The sequence below is a fragment of the Marmota marmota genome, unplaced genomic scaffold, assembly GCF_001458135.2.
Source record: "Marmota marmota marmota unplaced genomic scaffold, marMar, whole genome shotgun sequence".
Taxonomy (NCBI): Eukaryota; Metazoa; Chordata; class Mammalia; order Rodentia; family Sciuridae; genus Marmota; species Marmota marmota.
The window spans coordinates 29,603,726-29,626,045 of NW_026000019.1; the positions used below are offsets into that span (position 1 = coordinate 29,603,726).

At 38.2% G+C, this 22,320-nt stretch overlaps 1 protein-coding gene across 1 annotated transcript; it reads left to right on the forward strand.

Moving 5' to 3' along the window:
• Positions 1–3,068: 3,068 nt before the first annotated feature.
• LOC107147580 (olfactory receptor 6K3-like) lies at positions 3,069–4,016 on the forward strand. Its single transcript, XM_015492080.1, is given in 1 exon segment — positions 3,069–4,016. A coding segment is annotated over 1 exon segment (948 nt).
• The last annotated feature ends 18,304 nt before the right edge of the window (positions 4,017–22,320 follow it).

The following is a 22,320-nucleotide window of genomic DNA, read 5'->3' on the forward strand; positions in this document are numbered from 1 at the left end:
AAAATACAGATTTTCTTGGAAATAGTAAAACATAAATAAATACACAGCATTAAGAGTATAAGAAAGAAATAGCATTATTTAAAGATGGTATGAAATTTTATATAGAATCTTCCAGAAGAACATAAAATAAATTTTAAGAGATTTAGCAAGTAGATCAATACAAACCAATATATTTAATAATTCAACTATAATATGCCTCTAGTCAATAGAAATTATAATAAAGAGAATACCACTTGAAATATAAACAAAGCATTAAACTAGAACCTAAATAAATTGATAGATGCTGTTTTAATAAGCAGAGTGTCTCAGTAACATAAATATGCCAATCATACAAATCTATCTTTAACTTGGGTGCATTTTTCAGTCAATCTCCCATTTTCGATAGGGAGGAGAGGAAAAGATCAGGAAGATTAAAATGGTGAGGGTTTTCCAGTTGTATATCATTATAAAGTGATATTATAAAATACCACTTGGAGAAAATAAATCAATGTACATGAAGAAAGAAATTGATGGGACATGAAATTTGACCTATGGTAGAGGAGATAGAGCAGATCACCAGGAAAAGAAGGTCATAGGTGAAACAATAGTCTGTTGGGAAAGAGAGCAAGCAGTGTTGTAATGGTCAATTTGAATTGTTAACTTGATTGGATTAAGAGATGCTGAGGATTATGGGTGTGCTGATGAGGGTGTGTCTAGGAATGATTGGCATGTGTGATACCCAACTGAAATGGAGACCCTCCCTAAGTGTGGGCAGCATTGTCCAATAGGATGATGGCTTGGATGGAATAAAAATTGGAAGAAAAAGGAAGTGGCAGCAGATGCAAGCTTGATTCTTCTGGAATGGGTTTCTTGATTGCTCCTGCAATTGTCTGAGGATATTGAACTTTTCCTTCTTCATTTTCCAAAGCAGACTCTGCAAGTGATTCTCTAGAAGCCTCAGGTCTCAGGCTAGGGTAGCACTGTGGACCCTCTTAGTCTGAGGCTTCAGCCTCTTAGACTACACAACTACTGATTTTCCCAGCTCTCCAGTCTGCAGAGTCATGTAAGGCCACCTAGTATGTCCTCTTTTTATAATTGTACTTACTGTTGATGCTGTTCCTCTAGAGAGCCCTGCCTAATACAGATGTTTAATAAACACTGCTGGAATTTTTCTCTTAACATATGAGGTCAAAAATAAAATAAAATTGTATCCAAACTTCATTACGTTTCCACAAAATTGACTACAGATAGTTTAAAAATTTAACATAAAAGTAAAATTTAGTATTTAGAATGAAATTTAGGAGATTTTATAAAAAGTAAAAAAAGTTATTAATTTAATGTATATATACATACCATAAGAGACTAGATTTCTATCTTCCATCAGATAAAAAATAATCAACTCAAAATGCATTGAAGACTTACATATGAGAAACAATGAAACTATTAGAAGAACAACTAGAGAAAATTATTCAGGAAACTGGAACACGCAAAGATTTTTTTTTTTTTTTAGTGCAGAATTAAGGAAATAAAAGCAAAAAGACAAGTAGAATTACATCAAACAGAGAAGATCTTAAAAAAAGGAAGCAAATAACAAGAGTCAAAGAAGCAACCTATAGAATGGTAAAAAAAAAAAAAAGGATTTACAAGATATAATTTGGGCAAAGGTTGATATCCACAATACATAAGTAACTACAAAATGCAAAAGCAAAAGGAATCAAACAATCATTTAAAAATCATAATAGACCTAAATAGTCATTTCTCAAAAGAAGACATAAATGACCAAAAAATACATGAAAAAAAAAAAGCTCGATATCATTAATCATCAGGGAAATGCAAATCAAAACCACAATGAAATACCATCTTGCTCTGGCAAGAATTGCTATGATCAAAAAGACTAAAGATAACACGTGCTGGTGAGGATTGTGGAGAAAGGGGGGTCCTTTTCCCACTGTTTGCAGGAATGTGAATTAGTATTACCATCATGAAAAAGAGTAAGGAGGTTCCTCAAAAAATAAAAAATAAAACTACCATAAAATCTTGATACAGTGTGTTTTTTGCAAAAGGAAATAAAATCAGAATATTAAAGAGACATACACTCTTCTATGTTCACTGCAGCACTATTCACAATTGACAAGATTTCAAGTTAACTTACGTGTCCATCAACTGATGAATTCGTGAGGAAAATACAATACATATATACAATTGAATAAAAAGGAATTAAATCCTGTCATTTATTAGAACATGGATGAAATAGGAGATCCTTATGTTAAGTGAAATAAGCCGGGAACAGAAAGACTAGTACTGTATGATCTCACTCAGATGTGGAATATCAAAAAGTTGATTTCAATGAAGTTCAGAGCAGAACTCTGTAGTGTGCGTGCAGATGAGGATATTTGAAGCTCTTGCCAAACCTGCCTCTGGATATGAATTGCTTATTAAAATCTTGCAAAGGTCCACAAACTACTCTTAAAATGTGATTTCTAGATTAGTTTATTTCAAGCATTAACTAACCCCACTTACATTGTAGATTAGATTAAGTTGCATACATATCCCATGGGTCTAGGCTCTCACTTTTTAAGGTAAGTTATATTCTAACTAATATTCCATTGAATATCTTTATACATCACTTTTTTTTAGTACAGTGTATTGAGCCCAGGTGTGCACAACCACCAATGCACATATGCAGCCCTTTTAATTTTATATTTAGAGACACAATTGTACATCATTATTATATGTAATTTTTGTTTAGACCACACAGTGAAAGGCAGGCTCTAAATAGTTTTAAGGCTCGTAATTAAAACTGCCAGTTGGCCACTCAGAAGTATTTATACCAATTTATATGTCTAAATAGCCAACTATTGCCTAACAGAATAGTTGATAACATAATATGTCATTACTAAAAAAGCATTGGCAAATTTGACAGAATTCCATTATAATTTGCAAAACAACTGATGAGAAAATGTTTTTTTTTTTCAATAGCTAATTTCAAAGCTGTTCAACTGGCTTAAAAGGAGTTTCTATTTGTTCTTTGAATATACTTAGAATTCTGTGTTTTATTCCTTCAGCCCACAAGGGAAACCACTGAAAATATGGACCAGGAGAATCAGACAATGGTGACCGAATTTTACTTCTCTGATTTCCCTCCGTTTGAGAAAGGCAGCCTCTTATTCTTCATCCTTTTGCTCTTTATTTACATGTTCATTATCGTTGGAAATTTCATAATCTTCTTGGCTGTCAGGCTAGATGTCCGCCTGCACAATCCCATGTACAATTTCATCAGCATCTTCTCCTTCCTGGAGATTTGGTACACCACGGTGACCATTCCCAAAATGCTCTCCAACCTGGTCAGTGAACAGAAGACCATCACACTGGTTGGCTGCCTCTTGCAGATGTATTTTTTCCATTCACTTGGGGTCACAGAAGGTCTCGTCCTCACAGTGATGGCCATTGACAGGTACGTGGCCATCTGAAACCCCCTCCGCTATGCAGTCATTATGACCCCTAGGCTCTGCATCCAGCTGTCCTCTGGCTCCTGCATCTTTGGCTTCCTTATGTTGCTGCCGGAGATTGTGTGGATTTCTACTCTTCCCTTCTGTGGTCCCAACCAAATCCATCAACTCTTCTGTGACTTTGAGCCTGTGCTGAGCTTGGCTTGTACAGACACTTCCATGATTCTGGTTGAAGATGTGATCCATGCTATCTCCATCCTCACCTCCATTTCTGTGATCACCCTTTCCTATTTAAGAATCATCACTGTGATTCTGAGGATTCCCTCGGGAGAGAGCCGTCGCAAGGCTTTCTCCACTTGTGCAGCCCACGTTACCATTTTCTTGCTGTTTTTTGGCAGTGTGACACTCATGTACCTGCGCTTCTCTGTCACATTCCCACCACTAAGGGACAAAGCCATTGCACTGATGTTTGCTGTCCTTGCCCCATTTTTCAACCCAATAATCTATAGTTTGAGGAACAAAGACATGAAAGAAGCTATTGAAAAAATGTTCTGTTCTCAAAAGATGTTCAGTGTCTCTGGGAACTAGTGGGAATTCACCCAGATCTGTTCAGAGAAATCATCTACATAAGTTCAAAATGCTAGCAAGTTGGTTTCTAAAATTACTGTAGATTTTTAGTGCATGTTTTGTTTTTATGTTGCTGACTGGGTGTTCTTTCCAATTTTCCAACTTAAGAACTATTGTTGGATCTAATAGAGGAAGTCTCCTGCAGATGTACCTCTCCTTTTATCATTCACAGATTATAATGGATATTTGCTCTGCTTTGCAACCACAGTAGTGTCATCTTTTAGGAGTCAATGAAGATTCCTGGCCTAAGCAATAATCATATGAATGATTTGCATTCCTGAATGTTTCTCTTTTGCACTCTTTCATCCTGTTTATTGTTGTGAATATAGGTTCTTTTTGTTTCACTTAAAAAATGTTAATGAGATGTACATCAATTTTTTGCTTGGGAAAGAAGTCTGCCTTCCTAACATTCAGCCCAGAGATCTTTATTCCTCTGAATTCTGAGATAACACCAATGATTATTCGGTGCATGGTGTCATTGACTTTGTGACGTTTGCATCATGTTGCTTTTATTAAGACCTTGTGGGTTAACTTTCACATTGTTTTAAAGGTCCAAAACAAACATTCTTGGACATTTTAAGATCAAACACACACACAAACACACCACACACTTGAGACCAAAAAAATAAATATACAATTACACAAAGATATACAGTTATAATTTGGTATTTTAAAATACTCTTATCAGTACACTTACCAATGTCCTCTGCTATGTTTTATGTTAAAATGTCATGCCAGGTTCATACCTCAATGTCTTTGTTCTCATTATATTTCAGCTTTGGAATGTTTGTTTCTTTCTTTTCTGCTTTGTGACCTGTACTGATCTATTAAAAAGTTCACACACATTTAATTTTTGGTGATACATGTGTTTGCCTTCCTCTCCTGAAACACCACTAGTAGTTTTGGGGCCTGAGTAAACTGCCTAGCTCCTGAGGATAGAAGAACAAAGACTCAGGGCAATTTCCAGAGGTATCATAGGATTCAGCTAGAGGTGTGGGGAGAAGAAAGAGGTTTCAAGAATGGATATCAGTAGTATTTGACCCAAGAATACCTCAGTCTGCTGCAGTCAGTCATGTAGGTAAATCTTTGGACTCACTTAGGAGTATTTATGTGGAAGAAATTCCTGACTCCCAATTTCATTTAGCTTTTGACTCTGTTTCATGACTCTGTTTCACTCTTATAAAATAAAATTTTTTCCTCCATCATTATGGACATTTTGATACACATAAGTAAACACTGTGATGAAGAAAATCATATAAATTTCTTTTTCTCATAATTTAAATTTTATAACACTTTTAACCCTTATAGTGTGATAATTATAAAAGATGGCAGACCCCAAACCATTTCCACGTTTCAATACTGTGATTAAATAGTAAGATTTTTACTTAAAGTAGCCTTAAATGTGTACATTTTTTACTATAAATTTGATCTCCATGAAATTGATTTTAAAAATTCAAAACTAATTACAAATATGACTAGAATTACAAAGTAGAGAGTTAGTATGGTGGTCCATGCGTATAAGCCCAGGGACTCAGGAGGCTGATGCAGGAAGGTGACAGGCAAATTAGACCCTGTCTCAAAATGAAAAATAGAATGGATGTAGCTCAGTGATGAAGCACACCTGGGTTCAATCCTTAGTACTGGAAAAAAAAATTACAAAGAAGAGCTGGACAAATTATTTTAATTACAATATACAAATATTAAATTTAAATATTTAAACACAAATATTAAATGTTAGCACTAACTATTTCTAAAGTTAGCTCTAAAATCATGTTGAGTTTAAAAAATGCTAACCCACTGAGAAAATAATCCCATGACTCATTTTTAAAATTCATGCAGTGAGTATTTACTAAGGCTAATATGCCAGGTATTATTTTAGGTGCTTAAAAATACTACTTGCCTTTATTTACCTGATACTTAGGGGGGTATTTGGAATAAGCTAAAATATTATAAGATTACCAATTGCACAAACTTATGTTCTGTAGGAAACAGAAAATGAGAAGTAGGAAACAGAAAATGAGTAGATGTAGGAAATTAGGAAATAGCAAAGAAAATATAGCAAAGTGAGGAACTAGAGTAGGTAGATAATCATAATTTTAAAAAGATTAATTCATTTGGACCTCATTGAGAAGGCCACATTTGAACAAAGATTTGAAGAGAAAAGCTAGCCATAAGGATACATGGAGGGAAAAAAAAATCCAGGAAACAATAAAAAATTGGGGAAAATTTCCCTCGGTGAACAGCACTTGGATTGTTTATGACATCAAGGTGTCCACTGTGGATGACATGGCCTGTAAATGGGTATGAAAAACTAGAAGATGAGTTTAAGGGAATAAAAGGGAAAGGGATAAGGGTTAGATTCTCTTAATCTGAGAATTTAGGTGCCTTTGGAGAGCTTGAGGAGGAGAAGAGACATTATCTGGTGTATGTTTAACAGAATCATACTTGATTCTGTGTCGGGAAGAGAATAAAGGAAGGCAAAGTTGTAAAATGGAGTCCTTAGGGAGCTATGGCAATAATCCTGGTGAGAGATGATGGTGATTCTGATCAGGAGGGCAGCCATGGAGATGGAGAAATGTGGTCCGCTTTTAGATATAGTTTAACAGAGCAAGCAGAATTTCTTGAGAGACTGCAAAGAAAGAGTGAAAAAGAGAAATCAAGAATGACCAACCAAAATGGTGGAGGTGCGTTTAACATAGAGAACATTGTAAGAAGCAGCTGTGGGGAGGAAGGACATCAAAAGTTTAGTTTTGTATATTTCAAGTTTAGCTAGACTCTTAGACATCTAATAAAATATCTTTTGGCCCTATTTTATGAGTTTGATACTCAGAAATGAAGGCTGGTATGAAGATGGATGGGTGAAACATGACCCCATCTTAAGTATTAAAGCCATGAGACTGGGTGAGACTACCAAAGGTCCAGGGCACTCCAGTATTATTAATTTGGGGAAAACATAAGAAATCTGAAATTATGCTTTAACAGGAGTGAATGATAAAATATAAAGGAAAGCAAGTCTCCTAAAAGCCAGGTGAATAAATTACGTGAAGGAAGAGAAACTGGTCAACTTATCAAAATCTGCTAATCATCAAGTAAGATAAGTAGTGAAAAGTGATCATTGGGTTTAGCATCAGTGGTCATTTTAAACTTATTAAGAGAAGTCTGAGTGGAGTAGTGAGGCCAAAATCCTCACTGGAGTAGTTTAGTAGAAAGCTAAAAAAAAAAAAAAATGGGAAATTTTAAGTATAAACAACTATTCCATAGAATTTTATAACAAATGAGAGCAAAGGACTGGCATGATATAAAACAAACAGGATTGATAAAATACTTTGTTGGCTAAGATCCAAAATGAAGAATAAAATTAAAATCATAACTTAGAATGTGAAGACATAGGTTTGCACATTCATATTTCTATTTATAACAAAAATATTTTTACAAACAATATTTACACATATTTTATGTGCTACTTTAAATCCTTTCTATTTTTCCTAATCTTGTTCATTAAAAACATTTGAAGCTTATTTAACCACTCACTAATGGATTGTGACCCTCAATTTGTAAACAAAATTAAATTAGGTCTTTAACTCAGATTATCTTTGTATTCAAATAAAATGGTTTCTATTTTTAACTTTGTGTTTTTCCAGGGTGTCTAACTTATCTATAATAAAGTATTGCATTTTATTAAAAGCCAGTTTTTGGTTTTAAAAATATGATCATTTAAATGTGATGAAGAAGATACATACCTTCTCACAGTAGTGGTATGATATTCAAGTGGTATAATCCTTCCTAAGTCAATTTAGTAATTTGAATCAAAAGAATTATATATATGGATATACATTTAGATGTAGGAAACAGAGAAGACTTTTTCAATGATATAAGTTGAAAATTGAAGATGAAGAAGAAATCATCCAAGAATACATGTAAGATAAATCATGTTTGCAAATGTCCTGAGGTTGGAAACATTGAGCGCATCATAGAAACCGGGAGGAAGGAGACTTGTGCAGATGAGGCTCAGTGAGCAAGAGTCCTAAGATAAGAGCTAAGGATCGAATGGGGAGAGCCATGTAGGTCATTTGACAAGATATTGGGGTTCAATCTACAAGTGAAGACATTGAAATTTAAGTAAGAAATTATATTCTTAGAATAACCTTCTTGATGTGATAAGAATAGTAGATTGCATTGTAAGAATAGTGGAGGTAGAAAGGATAATTTAAGAGACTTTATCCGCTATCTTTTGCTGTGGAACAAACCATCCTAAAACTTAGTGGCTTAAAATAGAAATTGTCTCATGTTTCATGAGTTGGCAATTTGGGCCAGAATTAGTGATGGATTTTCTAGTCCTGGATCACTAAACTCTTTGATCAAGAGTCAGAAGCTGGTTGGCTGGAGCAGGCTGAGCTGGGAGAAAATGGGCTAAGACACTGGCCTTCCCTTCATGTGATCTTTTACCTTCTACTAGGTGAATTAAGGTTGATCACCTGATGACTGGTTAGGGTATTGATTTTAAATGTGCAAGACCTCTTGAGGACTAGGCTCAGAACTGGCATAAGAACCCTTCACCTACATTGGCAAATGGAAGGGAAACAAGGGAGTGTGTCCTCAGATGGGAAAAGGTGTCAATACACTCTGCAAGGAACATAGATAGAGGGAAGAGTTTGTGTTAGCCATTTTTTTTTTGGTAACAGAGATTGGTGTCCTTCCATTCTGTTAAAATACACATTGGAACCATTGAAACTAATGTATGTGTGGGTTAAAACGGTGGGGAAGGGATGTATATTTAGAATTTGTGATAAAGGAATATGTTAAGGAAAGTAAACAAATTTATTATAACATTGCCTTTATATAGTCAAATTTGTTGCTATGAAAATTATAACTACTGTATTCATATATCCTGTTGGATAGAGCAAATACTTCAATGGAGATGCACACTTTACTAAGACTCTTGGAATTCTTTACACTAAGGAGAATTAATGAGAAAAACATCAGAGGAAGTTACAATTAATTAAGCCCTTGGGAAATGAAGTTGCTGTTTTCCCTGATTATCTTGGGGAAATACCCCAGTAGAGAAGTCTTCCCAAGGAAACTTTAGAAACAGGTATAATACTCTTTCCTGCTGAAGTGAAGGGACTTAAACTGCATAAACCCAGGAAAAGGAGGGAAGTTCATTGTCTGCTGGAGGTAAAAGAAGAATACCTAGAGGTGCAAGATATAGATAAATCACGTGTCAAGGAGAAGGTCAATTGCCTACTAGATAAAGGAAGAAGGACACTTTGCTAGTGTTCCTTCTGTTATTTTAAGTGACAATATTTGGAGCATACTTGAGATTGCATGTGGCTGAATGGAATTGATATCAGGGGAGGAGACACAGGATTAGACATCTGATATAATATTGTGTTTTGAGTGGCATGATAGATGGAATTATTAATATGTTTTAATGACATGATATTGTTCCTCTATACTCAAACCCTCAGTGGTTTCTAAATCAAATTTTGGTACAGGAAGACAACACTTTACATACTGGCTTCAAATTCCAGGCAAATATATACAAACCAGTAACATCTCTACTGCAATAGTTAAGAGATTAGACTTATCAGTGAAGCCTATTACTACTGATAGGTACTGATTCAAACAAAATGTAATCTCTAACTATAAACCAATTTTTCTTTCCTACCTTCCTTCTTCCCTGAGGAAGTGTGTCAATTTATTCCTCTCCTTCCAGTGTGGAACAGAAAAACTTCAAATTGGCATATTAATCTCTAGAGAGTAGAACACTGATTTTGCTAAAACATAGGCACCCCTGTTCCATTAACAGGTTAAATCCAGCTACCTTGGGGACATAAATAAAAAAGCCAGTAAGGTTATAACTTTGACAGCTTTAAAAAGATCCCAACTGTCTCAGTTCTTAGGAGTTTCTAGTAGTTGTTTCTATACTGATTTGCAAATGGACTTGGTGTAAATCTTCTTGGCTTCTACTTTGGATCACTTTGTGTATGTCTGCAGAGGCCTCCTGTCTGGGCCCTTAATTTAGGAACCAGAGGGGTAAAGGGGATGGAGAAAAAAGAAATAGACACACATAGAAAAAGCTGGGACCAGGTGGTTCAGCCAACCCCTAATGGGGGAAGACTGACACCCGAGCTAGCTCAGCATATTTATTATATAGGTTTTTTCAGCAAAAAGTTAAAAAGAAAAAAAAAAAGTTATTTGTGAGAAAGTTTTAGCAGGCAGTCTGAAGAAGGCATTTTTGAGACGTCATCTTGTCATGCCCAGAATTCCCTACCCCAGGGAATTGGTATCTGAATCCATGCGTCTGTTAGAGCCATGTGCCTTGGCATGTAGTCACCCATGTCAGATGTTACCAAAGCAACCTGGGCGTCTGGACTTGCCCCTTTGCACAGGTAGCTCACAGCGCAAATGTAGCCATGAGAGTGAGACAGGCCATGGTGTAGAGCACTACATACGTCCACTAGGAACTCAGCAGAATTGAAAAAGGGTATTGAACTGATAGGGTTTGGAGCAGCCAATTAAAGCCACAGGGAGCCAAAGGAAAGTTGACTGTGAAGTCTAACTGCTGCAGCATGAGCAAGAGGCTAAAACCAGAGACAGTGTCCACTCTACTCTTCCCTTTTCCCCATGCATGGGCCAGGTCGAACTGCAGCTGGAAGTGTTGTCTAACTGCGCAGAGAGCTCTAAACCAAAAGCTGCAGCAGTTTTAGGGATCCTGATGGGATGGGAAATAGAAGGCTAGGAATATTAAAAGCGCTGCGCTGAGTTAAGCTGAGGAAACCTGTCTTCAAACTTTCCCTTCTTGCTTCCATAAGAATTGCTCACAGATACAGAAGAGGAGGGCCTTGGTCAAAGGCTTCAGAGGAAAAGACTGAGGATGAGGCTCTGAGCCCAGGAATACAAATATGCAAAGAGCATGTACAGCAAGGGAGGAAGCACAAGTCCTTGACCACCATTCCCTTGGGAGCAATGTAGTGGCCACACAGCAAGTCTGGAGTGGGGAGGGGAGCCTTCCCCCCGAGCCTGCCAGGTAATCCTTTGCCATTGCTGTGGGTCAAGTCTGAAAAATCATACGTAGGTTTTTAGACAGGAGCTAGACTTGCAATCCCAGCTTTTGATTTCTTACGATCTGAGTGAGAAACATAAGCGACCCTATCATGGACCTGAGTACGCAGATGTGAAGGGCTGGGACAGAAACTGGGTAATTAGCAGGGGTAAGAGTTGACCAAGGCCATGATTAAGATCATTCTAAGCAAAATGATTAGATTTGCCTGGAGGATTGATTGGAAGTCCCTAAGGTTACCAAGCTAGGAAAAGATGCTCTACGGCCTACTTGGGTCTACCTTAGGAAACTAGGAGTTTTGTTTTTTTTTTTCTCTTCCCTTTCTATTTGAATCCCTTTGACTGAGGCATGAGGTCAGGCACAGAATCACTCTGGTCAGATAATCTGATGGCCTCTGGCATCAAGGCAGTGTCATGAGAGCCAAGGGTGGCACAAAACAAGCACCATCTCAGAGGTCCCACGTGGCATCTGTATAAACAGTTGTCCACGTTAAGGCACCCAAATGGGACATACATTAATCAGGTAGTAGGTTAATAGGATCTCCCATCCCATCATGGGGACCTCCTGTCTTGGGGTTTCCAGGCTACTCTTAATAATTTAGTTTAGTTCTTAGTTCCAGATTGACTGTTTGAAGCAGTGAATTATAAAACGTTTTGCTCGTCTGCGCTATTAATCTGTCAGTCTCACAAATGTGGATGATATCTGCATGTGTTTTTTTGTGGAACACATAGGAACTGAGGTCATTCTCAGTTACTGCAAAGTCAGAGTTTTCAGTTCACAGCAACTTGAAAACACAGCATGGGGGAGTATTGTTTTGTTTTTATAGAAAGGGAGGAAAACTTTAAGACCAAGTCCAAAAATTAAAGATCTTCGATGTCCTCCATCTCCCCAGTGTTTCTCCAGGTCCTAGGTTTTAATTTGTTACCAGTATGCCTCAAATACTAATCAAAATTTTGTATTAAAAAAAGTTACCCTTTGCCCTATGCTGTGGCACATGTCTGTAATCCCAGCCACTTGGGAGCCTAAGTCAAGAGGGTTGCAAGTTTGAGTCCAGCCTCAGTAATTTAGTGAGGCCCTAAGCAACTTAGTGAGACCCTGTCTCAAAAATAAAATTAAAAAAAAAAAAAAAAGAGCTATGGATGTGGCTCAGTAGTTAAGTGTCCTGGATTCAATGCCCAGGGCCAAAAAAGAAAAAAAAAAAAGTTAGCCATTATTTTTTACTTAGATTTTTTCCAAAGGATTCCATTTCAGAGGTACCAACTTGCTTTAATATGACTTAGCCAGAAAAACTCATCATGTTTAAGAGTTAGTTAACACAAACTTTCTACTTTTTCAAGAATTTCATAATGGATTTACAATCTCCCAGCCATCTCCATTTAAGGGCCATTTAAGTCTCTCATCTATGTGAATCTTTAAAATAGAGTTTTCAAAGGTCTGGAAAGCCCTGACTAGATCCCCCACAAAGACCAAGGTGTCAATAACTGTTAACGAAATCTATGGAATCGAATTAAGGGAAAAATAGTGTGGCAAAAAGTACATGAATCAGAAGGGTCCCTTCAGGGAATTGCTGCCCTGTGACTTCTTGTCTGAGAAATGCAGCCTAGCCTGGGACGAATTCGTCCTCTCCCACCAGCTCCTTACCCCTGTTCTAGAATTTTCTATTAAAACACTCAATTACTCCTGCTACTGGATGATGTGGAATATGTAGAGTCCATGCAACATCTGATGATTGGGCAGAAACTGAATCTAAACATCAAATGCAATGTGCCTAGAAAAAGTGAACAGAAATCAAGGTGACCATGGAAGGGCCGAAAGTGTGGCTGAGTCAGTGGAACATGTTGGGATGGCTCCACCAAATCCAGAGAAGGTGCCAACTGTTGTCAACATCCAGAGAAGCTCTCTGAATGGGACACTTTGATTACCTGCCAAGAATATTATGGCCTATTAGATTGAGAATCTGTCCATGGGCAGTATTAGCCTTAGCCAGGGTCTGAAGGCAGGACAGCTTTTCCTGCTGTGTTGGAAACTTCTGATGACATTGGCAGCCCACCTAGGTGGATCCAGTCGGGATGGTGTCTGTTTTCAGGGGCCATCCTGACATGAAAGAAAGAGGTAACCATTTGCACTTCCGCTTGCTCTGGGGCTGAGGACAGTTTAATCTCTGTGATGAGCTGACAAGTGCAGTCTGCTTATTGTTCAAGTCCCCTCACCTTGTTAGCAGAAGCCTCTCTGGTGAGCATTCACAAGGGTGACAGAAGGAATTGTTTTCTGTCTGAATGTCTCATCCTCACAGGGGGACTTGTATCGTCAGACCTAGATTTTCCATTGACCCCACAAGTAGCCAGGCTAACAGCTAAACTCTGTGGATCAGGGAAGTTTGCAGTTGTCCATATGTCCCACTAAAATGCCCCAAATTTCAGCAATTCTCAGGGATTGGCAAAGAAGTACACATATAAAAACACACTGATACTAATCATAAATTTAATAGTAGGAAACGTAACAGTGAAGATTAATGAAGTTCAACGGGACCCACCCATGTCAGGCATGGGCAAAGATCTGGGTGGTGGCAACAGAACAGAATGCACCGGTTTTTTCTTCATTTTGGTGACAGTGGTTGTGGGAATCATAGTCACCTGTGCCTGGTTAGCTAGAACGCTTAAGAAGTACAATGTTCTTTTTTCTATTGAACTTTAACTTTGGCTTAGAGTATGGGATCCCCCAGGGACAGAAGGAACAGAAGAACGTCTGCCTATCCCTTAACTAATTTCTCTTGGAAACTCAGAAGCCATTGGGTGGGACCCTCTAACACATCCTTAAATCCACAAAGCAGGAAGAAGGTTAGAGGGAACAGGACTCTTGTCAGTTGTGGGAGGCATAGGTCAGGTTTTGCTCACATTTCCTGAGAGAGAAAATCAAAGGGAGCAGAAGACCAACGGACAGCTGTCTTTTTTTTTTTTTTTTTTTTTTTTTTTTTTGCTTATTTGTCTTCAGGAATTTTTTTTAAAATTTTTATTATTTTTAAAAATTTGTTCATTTGGGCTGGACTTCTGGGGGCTTGCATACAGTCCAGCCAAATTTCCAAGCTGTTTGATCTTTAATCTGAACTCAGTTGGGGAGTCAGGGACTAAAGAGCAGGATCCAAATTCTCCCTCAGAACAAAATATTTATATATACAAATCACTACACTCCTCTAAGAATGCCCCCTGGTTTCTATTAGAACTTGTCTAGACCCATCAGCATGAATGGAGTGTCCCACTAGATCTGCTTATTCTTCTCAAGGCCCACAGGCTGTGTCTGAGAGGGACCTTCAGTGTCTTGCAAACAATGAGGTAGCACCCCCTGGAATATGCCCCACACTCCTCTTGCACCACCGAGGTACCCTGTGAGATCCTTCTGCCCTTGGCTCTTGCAGAATGGCATTGTGCTTATTTGCTTACTCTGCTAACTGTCCTGATTTGCTGGGATCTCAGGTGAGAGAAAGAAATAGTATTGAGCTGTCAGGAGAAGTTGATCAGAGCAATGACAATGAAATTAACAGTGAAGGCATTCATAATTTACTGCAATAGTATGAGTAAGAAGCTAAAATTAGAGAAATGATTCTCCCCAGTTCTATTTCCCCCCATTAAATGAAATTTGAGGATCAGGTGGATCAGTGCAGATATGGGGTCCTTTCACCGTACAGAAAATGGTAGATGAAATGCATAATATAATGAAACTTTAAACAAAAATTAAGGTAAAAAATGAGACTACTGCTTGCATCCTTCTTCCCAAATTCTCTAATTGCACCCTTCAAAACTGAAACCTCCTCTCACTTCATCCCTGGCCACCATTATCTGTTTCTATCCTTTGCTTTTTCACTTTTTGGAATGTCAGACAAAGAGATTCAAGCAATATGTAAACTTGGATTTCCTGCATTTAACCTAATTATTTCACATTTGTTCCTGTTGTTTCATATTTTTTTTCATTTTAATTTATGTTATATTCATTTTTATTTTGGATCATATTCTACAATACGAATGAATCAATTTATCTATTTATCAACTGGCTGCCATTTAGATTGTTTCCAGTTTTATATATAAAGCCACTATAAGTATTTTATTTCAGGTTTTAGAGTTAACAGATTTTTATTTCACTTAGGTAAATATGTTAGAGTGGAATTGCATTATCGATAGTAAGTGTACGGAGCTGGGTTGTGGCTCAGAGGTATAGTGCTCGCCTGGCATACAGGAGGTACTGGTTCTATCCTTAGCACCACATAAAGTTAGGATAAAGACATTGTGTCCACATTAAACTAAAAAAATATTTTTTAAAAAATAATAAGTATGTGTTTAACTTTAAAAAGAAACTGTTACACTTGTTTCCCTAGTGTCTGTGATATTTTACATTCCTACCAACAAAATATGTGACATCTAGTTGCTCCACATTCTGCAAAGAACTTAGTATGGTTAGGTGTTTTGGTTTTCTTTGCTAATAAAAAAATCAGTAGTCATTCTAAAAAAATGTATAATGATAATGTGTTTCTTTATTGTCTTAATGTATATCACCCTAATAACCAAAGAGTCTCTTGAGCTTATTTTTATACACTAATTTAGTATCTATGTTTTCTTTGCTGCAATGTCTATTCAAATGCTTTGCTAGTTTCTAAAAAAAATGTAATAGCTTTCTTATTATACAGTTTTGAATTTTTATGTATTCTAGATATATCTTTTATCAAATCTGTGTTTTGCAAATATTTTCTCTATATGGATTTCTCATCATTTCTCTTAAAATTTAAGTTTAAAAGGCATAATTTTTAATTTGGATGAAGTTCGATTTTATAATATTTTTCCTTTTATTGGTCTTGCTTTAAGCATGTGTATGTCCAGTTGTTCCAGAACTACTTGTTAAAAGCCTTTCTTTTGTCTATTGAATTGCCTGGACATGAATGAGGGAATGTACTCTCCAGTTGTTTCTATTGATCTATGTGAATATAATAAGTTTTTTAAAGTTTTAAGTATTCTACCTGCGTAAACTGACATAATTCTTAATGTAACTTTGTAAGTTAAGTGTTCTTATCACCATTTTCAGATGGGAAAACTGAAATAACAGAGAATTCACCCAACTGACTTCATGTTACATAAATAGAAGTGTTAGAGCTTTGATTTGGACCCTTCAGTCTCTATCCAAATTACCTGCCTTTATTATATATTTATTTTTTGTGGTTCTGAGGATTGAACCCAGGACCTTGTGCATGTGAGTCAAGCACTCTGCCAAATGAGCTGAATCCCCAGCCCTCAAATTACTTCTCTTTAAATACTACCTTAATTTTATTTCTTCATGCACTTTTGTATCATGAACAAATCACATATTTAAATGAATCAACCCATTCCCATGTGCCATCCCTCCCCATTTTTCATTGAAATTTCTCTAGAAAAAAAAAAAAGAAATTTCTCTGGATAAGGTTAGTGATGATTTCCAAGTTGGTTTATGTGGAAGATCCTTGTATTTCCACCTCTGTATTTCTTGAATGGTCCTCAGTATTTGAAACTGTCACTTGCTACTTTCTTCTTTCCTCTACCTTTCCAGTCCTCCTTTCCCAATTTGCTTTCTATGATTCTCTTACCTCGTTTTTGTTATACACCGGTGTTTTCCCAGCTCAATTCTCTGCTGCACCTCTTACCTTATCTGTGTACTCTCCATGTAGACCTTCATCTGTACTGGACTGTCTTGCTCCCCTTACACATGGGCATCTCCTAAGTCCATATCACCTGTGGGAACATCTCTCTGAACTTCAGGCTTGTCAGTTTATCTGCCTATTGAATGCCTTCCTTTGTTGGTCTCATGCATACTCCAGAGTCAACCACTCTAAACACAAGTCTTCACTTTCTCCAAATTTGCCCCTCCTTCACAACTCCTCTTTACTAATTTTATTTTATTACGGTAAAGTACTTTTTATGTTTGATGTTTTATTATTTATTGTCAGAAAACAATAAATTCAGGGTTTGGTGGTAAATTTCTGAGGAGGCTGAGATGGAGGCCAGGCCAGGCTGTGCAACTTAGTCTTTTGTTTTGTTTTGTTTTAGTAGAAGAGAACAAAGCAGGAATACTCTATTACTGAGCTCCATTCCCAGCCCTTTTTATCTTTTTTATTTTGAGAGAGGGTCTTGCTAGGTTGCCCAGGCTGTCCTTGAACTTGTGATCTTCCTGCCTTGGTCTTCTGAGTTTTGGGGGTACAAGCATGTGCCATCTGTTCCTGGCTATGACATTTTTGATGTGTTATTTTATTGTATCCTTCATTAGAATACAAGCTTTGTGAAAGTGAGATTGTTTTCTTTACTGCGAATTCAACAAATGAACAGATGCTATAGGCACAAAATAGGTTCTAAGTAAATAGCTATTAATCCATGAATAAAGAAGAATACATGGGACAGAAAGCCTAATTCATTGACTTCCTCCCTAGTCACTCCTCCCTAATCTCAGGGAACAGGATTCCTCTGAATCACCACTTGAACCCCCACTGTTCTCATGATGGGGAGAATCACAGACTCTGGAACAAGAGTCCCAGTGTTTCTCTTTTGCTAACAAAGTAATAACTTCCTTTTCATTTTTCTCAAAACCTTGTCTTTGTTATTGGATTGGTTGGGCGAGGATCAAGCTTTCAGTTACAGAATTAGTAATGAACAGTCTCCCAACAAAGAAAAGCCCCAGATTAGATAGCTTCTCTGTTAAAAGAAGTCATTCTCAGGTGGCTCTGGGGAGAATTTGGTGACTGGGCTGATCTTCTCTATGTCCCCCAGGGAAGACAGTATTTTTCTTCCTTTATTTTTCATCTATGCCTTGATTGTGATTGAAACCTGGTGAACTTCTTTGCTGTTCATCTGGTTGGACATTTCACAGTTCCATGTCTGTATATCCTATTTTTTTCTCTCTCTCTTTCACTGGCCACCTCTTGCAGATTCATACTTCTTTCTTGCACTTGGAAACACTGAACACAGCTGTGAACTGTCATGGCTCTTGACAGGTAAGTTGCCAACTGCAACCTGCTCTGACCATCAAGACCCCCCACTGTGTGCTCAGCACTCAGCAGGCCACTGTACCTTTGACCTCATAGTCCTTCTAAATTTTACTTTACCCTAATGAAACCCCTTACCAAAATATTGATCTCAAAAAAGAGTAGGAGTTAAAAGATTATACATTAGTCCAACTCTCTTCCCTGGTGAGGTTATAAATAGACTCTGAGGGTTTATATAGATCACATATGTGGGAGACCAACCTCACACGTGACTGAGTCACACTTCCTGGCTGGGTGCTGAGGCGCTCAGTCACAGAAATGTGGCAGAGCTTTCCCCACCCTTCTTGGGTTCGAAGGTTGGTGTCTCGTGCATGGGTGTGTCTTGCTACAGCCCCATGGGTGAAGCTATGCTCACCTGTTCCTTTGTAATATAACCCCTTGCCCTGTTTAGGATAGAATCTTCCATGGAAGTGCCTTGTGTGTGTCCCCTTCTCTTACTGTGCCCTTGGGTGTGGCCTACCCAGGTGTCAGTCAACCTGCTGACAGTGGACATCATGAAGATAGACTCAGCCCCCTGAAACCTGACCCCTTGCCTCATTTGAATAGCTTCTCCTCAATAAAAGGGGTCATCGCGTGCTCTCGCTCTCTCTCTTTCTGGGGACCCTTAAGGTCAGAGGAGCTGTCACAGCGACCCCAAACAAAAAGGTATTTGTGTCTCTTGTGTGGTTATTTCGTGCAGCCCAATTAGCCCAGTTTAACTGGAGTGACCCCTGAGCCTTTTAGTCGTGAGAACCGAAACCCGGCACACAAGAATAATATTTTCTGTCCCCCTAATTTTTCTTTATTGATTTTTTTTTGGGGGGGGTACTGAGGATTGAACCTACGGGCATTTAACCACTGAGGCACATACCCAACTCTGTTTATATTTTATTTAGAAACATGATCTTGCTAAGTTGCTTAGAGCCTCATTAAATTGCTGAGGCTAGCATTGAACTCTCTCAGTCCTCCTACCTCAGCCTCCGGAGCCACTGGAATTACAGGCATGTGCCACCTTACTTTATTTTATTCTTAATACTACAGAGAAGCATGCACTCCAGGTGCTGAGATCATAGGTTATATTTCGTATTGGGTTAATTACTGTACAAACAATTGAGTAGGTGACATCTTCACCTTTGAAAATTTACTATTCTATGTAGAATTAATCCAAAAGATGGTTAAGGCATAATAGATGAATATATTTACATCTATAATCAAATTAGTAACATTTAATCCATTAATCTAAAATTATTTTCTCTTTCCTTTCCATTGCAGTGCTGATCTAAATGATATTACATTAGTTTTAATATGATAAATATGCAATTTTCTCCTTCTTTTTTGTTTTGAGACAGGGTCTCACTAAGTTTCACAGGATGGCCTTGAACTCGAATCCTCCTCCCTTAGCCTTCCCAGTAATTAGCATAATAGTCCTGTGCCACCATGCCTGGCAATTTTATAATCCATGTTTTTTCTCCTTACTTGGCTAGTGGGATGTCAATGGACATTTGGGAGAGTGAGTGTGTCCTTTTGTATTTGGGTTTGTCCCCTGATAGCTGCTTCCCTTTCAGCCTTGAACCCATGTGAAGTCAGTGCCCCAGAGAGTCATTCAACTGTTCACAGAATGAAAGACACAAGGAGCTGGTGTGAATTCCACCTGCTGAAAGGACGGTGCCTGGGGACCAGAACCCAGAATTCAGAGCCTGCAGCTTAGCTTAACTCCTTCCAGTGCAGCTGACCTACAGGAACACAAAGCTCAATGATTGTCATTTCTATGCCCATGTCCATGTGTAACACACTTGATGAATTATGGCATTCTGCTATCTATGGGCTCCACTGACCTTATAGCATCCTAAGATTATAGATGTTTTAGTTAGTGCTTACTATTTGATTCTTCAGATAAGGGTAAAATAAAAAAGCTCTGAAAACAATGTGTATGTAACACACATGCACACCATATTGAAAAGACTGTAGAATTTTCTACTTTTCTTATCCCTGATGGTTGCCATATGCACATAAACAAATGTTCAGTTCAGCATAGCACAAATTTCAGATGTATTTTATAAAATATTTTCTAACTGGAAATTGGTGTGTTAGGTAAATTGCTGAGTTTGTGTTTTTCTAAATCATAATATCATTTTTATTACATATATATTTAGACTTCTGTGGGGGGGTAGGTAGTGTTGAAAAATTGACTTGAAAATACTCTTTTAAAGATACAGGAAAATAGAGAAAATTTGAAAGTAAATTGGCAAGTAATATTGGTAAACAATTTAAAAGAAGATAAACTGTTGGGAGCCACGGCCAGGTCAGGATGGCGCCTGGCATTTTGCCAGAGGGAGTGGTTGAGAGGTGACGCCCGTGAGCCATTAAGATGATGATAATTAAGTTAAGCTGTGTATAATTATTAAGATAATGACTGATTGCTGTAACTGGATGATGCTAAATTGAAACCAACTGTGTATTCAGTTGTGTATGTAGACCTCTGCTGTCTGGCAATAGGGCAGCTTCTGCTACCTCAGGTGCCCGCTGAGTTCTCACGGAGTTCCCGTTGGGTTCCCGTTGGATTCCCGTTGGTTCTTTCGGAGTTTCCGTGGATTTCTGGAGAGTTCCCGTTGGGTTCTGGCAATAAAGTAGTTGTTGTTTGAACCTACAAGTGGCTCGAGACCTCCTGGTTATTTTGTGCCCAGCCAGACTGCGGCAATAAACTGAAAAAACTGATAACTACATAGAGAGATGCTCAAGCTCTTTATCAAGACTGATTGCAAGACAGAGTATGAAATCAAATTAACATACTTGAGAGTTGATTGAAACATATACTGTATTATGGTTTGCATATGAGCTGTCCCCCCAAAGCTCATGTGTGAGACAATCGAAGAAGGTTCAGAGGAGAAAAGAGTTTTAATCCAGTCAGTGATTTAATCTCCTGATAGGGATTAATGGAAGTGGTAACTGAAGTGGTAGGGTTTGGCTGGAGGAGGTGGTAATTGGGACTTGGCTTTTGGTAAGTATTTGTATCTGGCCAGTGGAATCTTTCCCTGCTTCTTGATCAACATTCTGTGAGCTGCTTCCCTTTCCCACACTCTTCCTCCATGTTCAGCCACGTCTCCAGCCCCGAGAAATGAAGCTGGTCTTCTATGGATTTAGACCTCAGAAACCCTGAGCCCTCAAATAAATTCTTCCACCTCCATAATTGTGCTGGGTGGGTCTTTAAATCACAGCAGGGAAAAAAGCTGACTAAAACAGAAATTGGTACTGACCGTCGGGTTGTTGCTGTGACTAACCTGACCATGTGGATCAGAAGCTTTTTGGAATCGGTGCGAGGAATTTTGAGATGCTTAATACTGCAAGCTAGAAATGCTTTAGGTTGTTGCAAGGAAAGCTTCATGACTAATTCTGGCAGGAGCTCAGGAGACCAGAAGGCCAATGGGACTGGGGACAATGAAGACAGGGCTCAAGTAGGTTCAAAGAATGACTCTATTGGAATTTGGAGTGAAGACCATTAGTGTTGTGTTCTGGCGAGAAGCTATTTTCATTTTGCCCATGTCCAGAGACTTTCTTTGAGGCTAATTGGTTTTTTTTTGTTTTTTTTTTTTTTGGTAAGGCTGATTTTAAAAGCAAAAGACTTCTTAATCTGGTGGGAGATATGTCTAGGCAGCAGAGCATTCAGGCTCTGTACACTGCTGGTAGCATCAGGAGCAGAAAGCACAGCAGAACATTTGAAAAACCATGGACTTGAAAGGCCTGAGTAAAACTAGGGCTAAAGAAATGCCTTTTATTAAAGACCTTACTGCCACTAAAGAAATGCCTTTGCCCAGAGACAATAGAAGGATGGCTTGAGGGCATCTCAGGAGCTGCCAAGACCACACCCATCTCAAGCTCAAGGGAGTAAAGTTGAAAATTCTCTTTTGAAGAGACCAGTGGGGCCCCCTTCTTGTACACAGGGGCCTAGGAATGTTTTCAACATGCTCAGCCACCCAGACTCTCGGAGGTTGCTACAGCAAAGGTCCTGGAGGGAGGACTACTGCTCTAGATGGCAGCTGAACTTGGCATCATCCACATGGTGCTGGTTGGGCAGGAGTACAGGTTGCTGGGCTTAGGGTTTCATGGGGGCTTCCACCTAGATTTCAAAGGAAGGCCTGGGAGGCCAGGCCAAGTGTAGCAGGGTCAGCGTCCCT